Raw genomic sequence first — 12,609 nt, forward strand, 5'->3', positions numbered from 1 at the left:
CACAGAGCCTGCGCACTGCCAGGCCTCTGACGATATCAGCTCAACCCCTCCCTTTCTTCCATCACTATCCTCTCTTTCTCCCTTTGTCCCTGCCTCCTCCCTGCACACATTAATCCCCCAATATTCATGAGGACAGAAGGAGGAGGAGGACGAGGAGGAGGAGGAGGAGGTTTGGGGGAAGGAGATGTGTCTGTATAAAGGTAGCACATTGTCTACCTTGTAGATCCTGTTTATATCACCAGCTTTCCTTCTCTACTTGATCATTCTGACACATATCTGAGCAGGATGACATCATAGAGAAGAGGATGTCTTATTTTGAATCTGTATATACTGTATCTGCACAAAAAAAACTGCAAGGTGACAAAAATGAATGAAAATCACACTATACAGCGTTCAAGACTATAGCTTTGAAATATTGATTGCCATAAATGTTGTTATTTAACTTTCTTGTCAGAAGACAACCATGTAATCAAATCTTTAAGCCGTAATAATCTGCTGCACTCCAATAAAGATGAGATGAGACTATATTTACACAAACTCATCAAAACTTCCTTGCGCTACGTTGGATAATCTCTCGTTAGGAGACATTCGTAGTGATTTTTCAAACCTGGATGGATTTACATCAAGCCAAACATACAGGATTGAAAGAAGTGCAGAATACATGATACTAAGCAAGTTAACATTTTTGATCAGAGGAGAGGACAACGCATGACTTTTAACGAACAATGAATTTAACTAAATATAAATGAAACAATAGCAATATAAAGTATGTAAAATCAGAAACATCAGTAGTGTTTTGTGTGCTTGAACGAGTGGACTGTGAAGTGTAGAAACTTAACCGAAACCACAAACCAGCTGCTCAGGGAGAGAGAGACTGACTGAATCCATATACAGTATATATATATATTAATATAGCTGAGGAGCAGCAGGCACAGGTGCTGATCATCATCAGTGATGTACTTCCTGCTTCCCTCCTAAAAGGGACATGAACAGGAGATCAGGAGGGCTGTCACAGCATCCATCACTATTGTAATGCCAAGAAACGTCTCAATCTCTGTTTGAACAGAGGACCAGGATGTTGTGATCAACAGACCAATGACCCCTCCATGAACCCCAATCCAAAGTAATACAATAGTATGTCATAAACAACTAAAAAAAATATATCATAGTATTGTTAGTTAAAAAATGTTTATAAATATATAAAACATATAAGTATATAAAACATTTCTTAATATAGTATGTGATAAAAAAGTCATAGTATTGTTTGTTAAAAAAATTATATATATATATATATATATATATATATATATATATATATATATAAAACAATTCATAATATAGTATGTGATAAACATGTCATAGTATTGTTCGTTAAAAAATGTATATAAATATATAAAACATATAAGTATATAAAACATTTCATAGTATTGTATGTGATAAAAATGCCATAGTATTGTTTGTTAAAAAAATTATATAAAAAATATAAGTATAAATATAGATATATAAAACAATTCATAGTATAGTATGTGTTAAACATATAGTATAGTATAGTGATAAAAAATATCATGGTATATTATGTGATAAAGAAGTTATAGTATAGTATGCCATAAAAGTGTCACAAAATAGTATGTCATAAAAAATGTAGTATAGTACATCATAAAAATGTCCTAAAATGTTATAATATAGTATATCATAAAATGTCATGTTATAGTATGACATAAAATGTTATAGTACAGTTTGTCATGAAACATATCATGGTACAGTGTGTCGTAAAAATTCATAATATACTATGTCATAAAAAAATGTCATGGATTACTGTCATAAAAATATGTCATAGTATTGTTTGTTAAAAAATGTATATAAATATATACATATAAAACAATTCATAGTATAATATGTGATAAACATGTCGTAGAATAGTATGCCATAAAAGAAATGTTGGTACATTTGATGTGTTTTATATAAAGTTTAAGCAGGTTTCATGTGTCTTCCTGAAGAAAAGGCTTCTGTCAGTCACTGCCATAAAGCTCACGGTGTGGAAACCTCTCAAAAGCACCATTTCCACCGGGGGAACTCTTTCCTGGAACTAAGAACTTTTTGAGGATGAAGATGATGAGAAGACGATCAAGAGAAATCGGAGGGAGACCTACCTGATCTTTACTTTAAGGGCCTGAATACTTCCCTTCTGTTTTCTTTATTTCTAAAATCCTGTTTTTGTTGTTTTGCTTCGTCATTATTCAGTCAGCACTGAAGGAAACAATCATTTAAAGGATTTTAGCAGAAGGCTGCAACATAACAAACTACTTACTTTCTGAATGCAAATTCATAATTCTAACATTTCCATCAGTTTACAGACATGAATTCTGAACAAGTGGATGAGTAAAACCCTGTTGACTTGTTATTCAACGGTCGGTAATCCTGCAGGCTACTGAACTGTTAAATATCTCTTATGTTTATACCTATTAATTATTTTTATCTGTGAAAATGATCAAGTGTAAATCAATGTAAACTAAGCTGTTGAATTTGATCTTTGTAACACCAAACTAGTTTCAATGACCGCTTCTGTTAATCCTAAATTCTGAGTCCTACTTCTGCATCATTAAACAATCTGAATTCATGTTAATCTCAGCTCAGCTGTCTTCATCTGAGGCTTCTACCTCACTGCAAAACAGAACACGCTGCCATCTAGTGTTGTTCCTACGGCTCTACAGTATACTCTATACTCTATGTACAATATTAGAGTTTAGTTTTGGCAGTTAGTAAAGAGAGAAAGTGATGTATTGCACCATTTTGTGTAACAGGGAGTACAGAATGTGCAGACTTTATAACAAGAGGGACAAAATGTAGGGTTTGTTTTCCACCAGGAAGCGGTCCCATCACATCAGTGTTTAGTTGAGCTGCTCCAGTATTTCATTGGGGGGACAGCAGCGCCCGTCAACACCAAGCTCAACATATATTAATGTGTACTTTTGTGTGATTCAGTCACTTTCTCCTGTGTGAATGCACCACATAGTCTGAACTCTGTTCCATTTAGTGTGTGTGGTATTCAGTTGATAAAGTGACACAGGTGGAATGGACGGTTTCCTCAGGGATCAGAGTTTATTTGGTTTCATTTAAAAACAAGAGAAAATGAAAGTCCATCCCAGACTAAAGTTTAATAAATACAAAACTGCAAGGTCACTTTTTTTTCAAATGCTCCTCTTTTAAACTTTGAAAAAATAGATTTCTTTTGAATAAACGGTTACAAGATGAAACCTCTACATTTAACTTTTCAACTATACTGAAACAAAGGATCACTGAACAGAAACTAAAATCAATGAAGACAATCACAGAGATCTCCCTGACTGAAAAGTGGTAACAACACTGAACGTTCCCTCGTCTCACTCATACAGTATGTGCTAACTGTTGTTAACTATCGGCGCTGCCTCCGTTTTCTACGATCCTGCGCTTCTTCTCCTCCGTTGAGGCTTTGAAGATGTTGGCTCTGTAGTACTGCAGCTCTTTAATGCTCTCCTGGATGTCACCCAAGGCTCTGCAGGAGGAAACCACAGTTTCACAGTATTCCCTTAGTCATGCACATTCCTCTGAACTTTAAAGTCAGCTTAAAGGATCATTTTGATTCATTTCAAACCGGATCTAGACGTCAGCTGAGGCAAGAAACATGACAAGCCCAGGTAACTTTAACTTATTTTGAAGAGTAAATAAAGCTGAACAGGTAAAGCATCACCCAAACTGTAGAACTCTATCACAGTTTACAGACCCACTTCTTGCTTCAACTTTAAACTCCTGTACTTACTGGAGTAGTGCAGTGTGTGGTTTAGATAACGTGGATAAACTGTTGGTTGGTTTCCAGCCTGTCTGACTGTGTTGTAGTGATTGAGTAGTGATGACTCAGCAATAACTGATAGCAACAAAGGCTAAAGCTACAAAAGTAAAACCTCAGTTGGAAAATAAAAAAGATCCACAATCATTCTTGACATGATGATGTTCATAAGCTTGTTTTGTTTACCTGTGGGCGGCTTTCTTGTGAGGCGCCAGCTTGTATTCCTCTGGAAACCACCGTCTGAAGGCATTTATTAAACAGAAACAAACACACATTTATCTAATAATACAGACATAGCGAAGAGAATTTAATTTTCTACTGATGTACTGCTAATTATACCACTTTCACACCAATGACCAGGGTTGGACCCGGGTTTTCTGACGCTTGTCAGGACAATTCAGATACAACCTGACTGTCACAACCCGGGAGCAATGCATACTAACTAGCTCAGGTGTTAGATACGGGCGGGGGGGTTACACCTCTGGAGGATTACAGAGAGAGGAGACGATAGTGACATCATCAATGTGTGCAAAAATGTCAAAGGATGATGCATGTTTTTGGTATACAGTTTAAATATAGAACACACAGCATCTTTAGCTTCATAAAATGTTTAATTATGTATGGAGCTGTAATGTATGCAAAAACTGTACATATTTACAGTATCTATTCATCAACAGGACCTGCTTTTCCTCTGTCTATATGCAGTACCCATTTATCATATATTAGACTATACGGTGTTATCTAATATGATAATATAAAATTTAATTAAATATTTTATTTAAATAATTGATTTTCTATTTTATTTAAACAGAAAATAAAAAAAAGAATTAAAAAAGTCCAGAGGACAGGTGATGCAACACTGACCTGCAAAGCTCCTTAATGGTGCTGACGTCAACGATTCGGTAGTGGAGGTGGTACATAAACTGTGGCATGTACTTGTCCAGGAACTTCTTGTCCGCATGCACAGAGTTACCTGCAGGAAGAGGAATCACAGGATGTACGACTGTAGGAACCTAATCAGTCGAGTGATATCACAGTGACTGCAGCTGATGCTAAACAGTATCTCACCGGCGAGGGGACACTGTCCAGGCGGGGTGTGCTGTCTGACGAAGGACAGGAACTCATACTCTGCTTGTTCCAGGGTGATTTTACTGTCCTGTACAGCCTGGGTCAGTCCTGACTGAGACACAATTACACCGGCTGTAAACATCACTCGCTTTGTGATTTTCTATCTATTTTTCTTCCACAAAGAACAGCTTACCTTTCCATGATGCTCTATACACCACTCCGACATCCCTTCCAGCAGCTCGTTTGGCTGGTTAATTATCAAGTTGGGGCCCTGCCGACAGAGAACAGATGAGCTGAATTAACAAGATGAGATAGAAGAGAAGCGGCAGTCTAATTGTGTTTATGTGTTTCTGTTACCTCAGCCAAAACGTTCAGGTCAGCGTCTGTGATGATGCACGCCATCTCAATGATCTTGTCCTTCTCAATGTCCAGACCTGTCATCTGAAATAACACACACAGAGACTTAGTTCTCCAACACGCGGCCCTCAAAAGCTGCATCGCTTTACATCTTACAGTACTTAATTCCTTCTTAAACAGCATGGACGGGTTCACAACAGCATCGACGGGCAGAGAACAACAGAATAACAGGAACATAAATAGTCAAAGTCTTTATCTTAAAGGTGTTTGCTGGGTTGTTCACACACTTTACCAGTAATATCCTATCAATAAATGTGTCCAAATCAGTATTTACAAGCAGATGTTACACCTTTTAAAAACCGGCTTATTGCTGCAATACTGTTTCTGGGTGTTATTTTGTACTCGTCGTCATGCATCTTTAAAGGTCCCATATTGTAAAAAGTGAGATTGTCATGTCTGTTATATTATAAAGCTGGTTTAAGTGATATATATAAATAAGTGAAAGTATTGAAATGTTCAATATACGGAGAAATACACACACAGTCCGTATTCAGAAACTCTGCGTTTGAAAAAAGCCGTGAGGATTTCTGTCCATTTGTGATGTCACAAATATACAATATATTAAACCATTACATGGTTTTAAACGTAAACATTCTAAATGTGTCCCAGTTTATTTCCGGTTGCAGTGTGGATGTGAATGACATCAGCTGACAGGAAGTAAACACGGACCTGAACTGTTGCCTAGCAACGCAATTCCGTTGAAATGAGCTAAAACCAAGCCCCAAGGGAGGGTGCCGGTCGACGATCTGGACTTTCGTAGTGGCCAAACGGCGGTACAACAACTTCCGTGTCTGTCACGTGATGACTGGGCACAAAAAGACTTTTTCCCATAGACTTATATTGGGAAAGAGACGTCTGGAACTCAGCGGATCATTTATTTTTGAGGTGAATCAACTCCACAGTACGAACACTCTAATAGCCCTTATTTTAAAAATTAAGTTTTCCCATAATATTACAACTTGTTTTTCTCGTAATATTTTAACTTTATTCTCGTAATAGTACAACTTTTTCACGTAAAGTTATGCCTTTTTTTCTCGTAATATTACGACTTTTATTCTCATAAAGTTATGACTTTATTGTGTAAATCTCAGATGTGTTTTCCCTCAATGTGGCCCTAATACTCCGTAGTACATTGTCTCTTTGGCCCTCACTGCATTAGACTTATATACTATATACTTAGACTATAAACTGTGTTACCTTCATCACAATGATCACATGTTTTGCGGCTCCAGACAGATTCTTATTTTTATTATTTTGCCTAAAATGTCTCTTTAGATAGTAAAGGTTGAGCCCTGGACTAAATCTTATTGAATACTGACTCTACTAGAGAGACAGTCAGGAGGATGGAGATCTAGAGAGACAGTCAGGAGGATGGAGATGTAGAGAGACAGTCAGGAGGATGGAGATGTAGAGAGACAGTCAGGAGGATGGAGATCTAGAGAGACAGTCAGGAGGATGGAGATGTAGAGAGACAGTCAGGAGGATGGAGATCTAGAGACAGTCAGGAGGATGGAGATGTAGAGAGACAGTCAGGAGGATGGAGATGTAGAGACAGTCAGGAGGATGGAGATGTAGAGAGACAGTCAGGAGGATGGAGATGTAGAGAGACAGTCAGGAGGATGGAGATGTAGAGAGACAGTCAGGAGGATGGAGATGTAGAGAGACAGTCAGGAGGATGGAGATCTAGAGAGACAGTCAGGAGGATGGAGATCTAGAGACAGTCAGGAGGATGGAGATGTAGAGACAGTCAGGAGGATGGAGATCTAGAGACAGTCAGGAGGATGGAGATGTAGAGAGACAGTCAGGAGGATGGAGATGTAGAGACAGTCAGGAGGATGGAGATGTAGAGAGACAGTCAGGAGGATGGAGATGTAGAGAGACAGTCAGGAGGATGGAGATGTAGAGAGACAGTCAGGAGGATGGAGATCTAGAGAGACAGTCAGGAGGATGGAGATCTAGAGACAGTCAGGAGGATGGAGATGTAGAGAGACAGTCAGGAGGATGGAGATGTAGAGAGACAGTCAGGAGGATGGAGATGTAGAGAGACAGTCAGGAGGATGGAGATCTAGAGACAGTCAGGAGGATGGAGATGTAGAGAGACAGTCAGGAGGATGGAGATGTAGAGAGACAGTCAGGAGGATGGAGATCTAGAGAGACAGTCAGGAGGATGGAGATCTAGAGAGACAGTCAGGAGGATGGAGATGTAGAGAGACAGTCAGGAGGATGGAGATGTAGAGAGACAGTCAGGAGGATGGAGATGTAGAGAGACAGTCAGGAGGATGGAGATCTAGAGAGACAGTCAGGAGGATGGAGATGTAGAGAGACAGTCAGGAGGATGGAGATGTAGAGAGACAGTCAGGAGGATGGAGATCTAGAGAGACAGTCAGGAGGATGGAGATCTAGAGAGACAGTCAGGAGGATGGAGATGTAGAGAAACAGTCAGGAGGATGGAGATGTAGAGACAGTCAGGAGGATGGAGATCTAGAGACAGTGAGGAGGATGGAGATGTAGAGATCCAGATGTTGAGTCAGAATGGACCTGAGCATCTGTTTTAACATCTGTTAACATAACGTCAGGTTCCCGTTACAAAACATACCGGTACCGGTACCGGTACTCAGAACACGTCAGCTCTGACTCAGCTAGTTTAATAACGTTACACGTTACACTTCACCGTTACCGGTAACGTCACCGTTAGTTACAGTCCTCAGTTCTCGTTACCATGGTAGCTCTGGTTACTCTAGTTACTCTGGTTACCATGGTAGCTCTGGTTACCATGGTTACTCTGGTTACTCTGGTTACTCTGGTTACTCTGGTTAGTCTGGTTAGTCTGGTCTGTATCTCAGTATCTCACCTCCAGGTCCACCCAGACCAGTCTCCGGGACATCGTGGTGGAGGACATGCTGCTGCTGGTTCTGCTGGTTCTGCTGGTTCTGGACCAGGAGGAGGAGGAGGAGGATGATGAGGGGTTTATTATTAGTCGGTTAACCGGTTCGTTTCTCTGAACAACAACTCGACTACTGAGAGAACGAGCTGCTGCTTTACTAAACCTGCTCCTGCAGAGACCAACAGAGACAACCAGAGACCAGGATGAAGACCGACAACACACCAGAGACATCCGGAGACAGACAGAGACAGAGAGAGACAGACAGCATGGACAGAGAGCTGCAGAGACAGACAGATCTGCGCATGCGCAGCTCCTCTTCTTCTTCTTTGGTGTTTATTGGCGGTTGGTAAACCAGCTTAGAGGTGCATTACCGCCACCTGCTGGACTACTGGAGGAGTGGAGCAGGAGATTGGCAGGAACAATAAATAAATTAATTAATTAATTAAATAAATAAATAAAAAACAAAAACAAAAAAAAACAATAAAATAAAAAATAATAATAATAATAATAATTATTATTATTATTATCAATAATAATAATAATAATAATAATAATAATAATAATTAAATTATCTCCATTATTCCTGTTGCCCTTCAGTAATTAATTAGAAAATTGTGTACTTTCTTAGATGTCTTTCCTAGCAGATTGTAATATTTCCATAATTTACTCCTGATATCAGTTCCCTTCTTTCTTTGTCATATTTGTTGTGCTCCATGAGAACATGTTTGACAGTTTCTGGTTTATTACAGTGCGTGCATAGTCCAGTTGGGTGCTTGCCTATTCTATAGAGTGTTTGGTTTAATCCTGTATGTCCTATTTCAGACGGGTAATGACCATCTCTTCCCATTGGGCTCCCCTCTCTGTATTCCACCAGCTCCTACATGTTTCTGAATACTGTACAAATGTCTCCCTGTGTCACTTAAGTCCCAATATTCCTGCCAGGTTTTGTGCATGTAGTCCTTAATGATAGTTTTAACCTCTGCTTTACTTAAAGGGACTGTTTGTAAGAATCAGAAATGTCTTGTTAACAGCAAAACCTGTGTCCATTAAGTCAACTAAAGTCAGCGTCCTGTTGCTGGCGCTTGTGCTCGCTCTACATAGACATGAAGGAGCATCGCTCAACACAGTGAGGCGACACACGTCAGCTAAAAGCACAATATCACTCTATATTTCAGCTTCAGGAGCTTCATTGAGCTGTCAGTGTGACTACAAACAGAGTTCACTCCACCGCGGAGTTGGAGGGTGGTGGGGCCGGAATGGAATTGGGCCTAATAGTGCCTTCCTGGTGCCTTCAACCCTCTCACCCTGTGTTCCCAGTATCCTCATCAAATCCCAGTTCCGTCCCTCCTCTCTGACTTGTTCCTGTAATCTTTGTCTTTCAGCCTCATACTTTTTTACAATGAATATAGAATGTGTTTGTGTTTTTGTGTGAGAGTGAGTGTCTTTGTCTGGTGAGGATCTTTGTTTCCCATCTAGGTGCTCTCTCTCTGATTGGCTGGAGGTGTGGGTTCTGTCTGGGGTGTGTCTGCTGCTGATTGGTCCAACCATCATCTCAGCAGTTTAAAATGCTCAGGTAGTCTGACAGCAGTCTGACAGCAGCCTTGTTCTGTCCTCTGCCTCCAAACCTTTGTGTTAAAGCTGTGATCTACAGTTGAATCAGTAGCCTTAGTGCCTTAGTGGCTTCATCATTGTGTGAGTTGTTGTAGGTTATCTTTGTTGCTAAAGATAGACTTCAGTACTGGACCCAGAACAAGGCCTATAGGTCAAAGACTCACCCTACTGGACCCAGAACAAGGCCTACTGGTCAAAGACTCACCCTACTGGACCCAGAACAAGGCCTACAGGTCAAAGACTCACCCTACTGGACCCAGAACAAGGCCTACTGGTCAAAGACTCACCCTACTGGACCCAGAACAAGGCCTACTGGTGGAAGATAGAAACTGTCATCAGGGCATCACATCAGACTGAACTCTTTGTCCCTGCTCACCTTTGAAAGGGACTATGAAGTCATTTCAGTGTTCAACACCAAGAAGCCCCGTCATCTCCTGCTGGAATCATCAACAGTAAGATCATTTATGGACTAATGGCCGATTTCATTATTATTGTTTATTGGGTTTTATGCTGATGTTGCTGCCAGCTGTGTGTGTGAATATGTGGCCACCATGCCAGGTTATGCTATGCTATGCTGTTTCTGTTTGTCTTGTTGGATCAGAATCAGCTTGGTTGTCCAGGTATGAGTAGACCTGCACACGTCGGCTACCAGGAGTTTGACTCTGGTTATTTTGCTCTCATTGTACGACGGAAATAGAAATGCAGCTAAAAACAAGGTGAACAAAGCTGAACAAGAGTGAGGAAAGAAGATAAATATACATGTCAGGTGACCTGTAACATTACCTCTGATGATGATGATGATGTAGAAGGCTTGTAGGATCAAACTGTGGTGCATGGCTCCTATTATGCCTTTCAGAGTCTTATAAGTAGATGTTTGGTCTTGGACGGGACATGCCCACCTGATTTTCTCTGTGCCCCCCCCACACTGTGATTTCTGCCTACACCACTGGTGCCCAAGATAGGATTATCATTATGTCCCTGTGCTGTTCAACACCAACACAAAGACGTGAGGAGTCCCAGAGAAAGGGACAGGCAGTGAATACAGAGGGTGAGAGAGGACGGAGAGGGAAATGTTGAAGGCAGAGAGACGAGAGGATTCAGGTCATTTATGCTACTGACCACTGACATGGTTTTAAAGCTATAGTGTTATTCATTTTTTGCTCTTTAACATCTTAAAATGCTCATATTTAGATCAGGGAGATCAACATTTTGTTGCAGCAAGTTTAACAAATTAAAATCTTAGTGACAACATCTATAACTTCGACCACAGAGAACAAAAATACCTCCGATCAAGCAGCATTGAGGTATATTTTAATTTTCTTTAATTAATCAAAACACAATGTTGGCACAAAACCTTTCTTTCTGTACAGTAATGTATGTTCACAACAGATATCCAATAGGATTGCCGAACATGATGAGATTCATTTTATTACAGTAGTAAGAGTGAGCCTAATGCATTTTGTAAGTGCTCAGTTATGACAGTACATCAACCCATGCTGTTCAGTTATAATCATTGGTAGAACTTGAGTAGTTATGGGATGTACCATTTTGTGCTTGCTTCACTCCAACCACATCCCTTTCTGACAACCTTTGACCTTATTATTTGTGTTCCTCGGCTGTCTCACGGCGTGCCCACACGGGGAACGTCAGCAGCGCGTGGCGGCTGCGGAACCTCTTGTTTTTTATTTCCCCCTCCGTGTTTCGCCTACTCTTTTACTGCGAGCCGCACATTCATTTAAAAATAAAAGCCCTGAAGCGTTTTTTTTTCTGTGGACAGAATTCCTTCATTTGTTAACACAAGGCTTTTATTCTGAAATATGTGCAGGACAGTGTTGTAGAACATGCAGTGACTTGCACAGCTCCATGAATGAATAAAGGACGGGGTTTTAATTGTGGATTATTACTATTATTTACAAATTACCATACGGTTCTTAACCTTTTTCTGTCTAAAATAAATAGAAATGACTTTTATAATGAAATGAAATGGCTGTTATGAAAGGCAAACTCTTATGTAGAAAGAAAGGGCTGGCAGCAGCAGCAGACATGCAGCTGGTGTGGACGCCACATGCGTGAAAGATGCAGCCGTTCAGCAAGGCAGCGGCCACGCGCTGCTGAAGTTCCCTGTGTGGACAAAGTGTCACGCTGTGTTGTCCATCATTTCTATTGGCTGATTGCCCTTTGGATCCTAAACACTTGTTGCAGCATGATTTTATTGTGTGGCTGCTTTGACTGATGGCCTATTAAACCACCCGGGAACTCACAATCATTTCAGAAAGACTTATCTTAAATTCCTCATAGAAGTTCTCAAACTGATATTTGCGGTAGTACCTGTGTTTGCTTTTTTAAGTCATTGTTCTTGATTCCAGCAATCTAATTTTTAGGCTTCAAACTAATGATAGCATTTTGTCTAGGGATGCACCGATACCGATACCAGTATCGGGTCCGATACTGTGCTCATGTACTGGTGCTCGCAAAACGGCTCCGATACAACGGCACCGATACCACTTTATGGCAGCGTCACGTTAACCTCTCTTCACCATCTTTCGGGTTCTATCGCACGCACTCATGCTCCTCCCCGCACAGGGGCGCGCCGACCCTAACTTTCATTGCGCAACAGGGTTTTGCTTGCACCCTCTGACTCGCTCGTGCGTTAGAGTCTTGGTCCGTGTTTCAAGACGGGTCGGGTGGGTTATAAACATCGCCGCAGACCTCTGGAGCCTTTTACGTGTGCCGAGCCGCACTAAGGACCAAGGAACGCCTCGGTCGACAGTCGCACCGGGAGCCCCGTCCCTCCCCGGCGAGGAGA

At 40.7% G+C, this 12,609-nt stretch overlaps 1 protein-coding gene across 1 annotated transcript; it reads right to left on the reverse strand.

Moving 5' to 3' along the window:
• Positions 1–3,080: 3,080 nt before the first annotated feature.
• Positions 3,081–8,512, reverse strand: smfn (small fragment nuclease). Its single transcript, XM_037749396.1, has 7 exons — positions 8,160–8,512; positions 5,249–5,332; positions 5,085–5,162; positions 4,892–5,003; positions 4,688–4,796; positions 4,010–4,063; positions 3,081–3,532 (listed from the first exon to the last, which is right to left on the reverse strand). The coding sequence occupies exons 1-7, from the start codon at positions 8,421–8,423 to the stop codon at positions 3,409–3,411; spliced, it is 825 nt and encodes a 274-aa protein (XP_037605324.1). The 5' UTR covers positions 8,424–8,512; the 3' UTR covers positions 3,081–3,408.
• Between the last annotated feature and the right edge of the window lie 4,097 nt (positions 8,513–12,609).

The sequence above is a fragment of the Sebastes umbrosus genome, chromosome 17 (assembly GCF_015220745.1).
Source record: "Sebastes umbrosus isolate fSebUmb1 chromosome 17, fSebUmb1.pri, whole genome shotgun sequence".
NCBI classification, from domain to species: Eukaryota; Metazoa; Chordata; class Actinopteri; order Perciformes; family Sebastidae; genus Sebastes; species Sebastes umbrosus.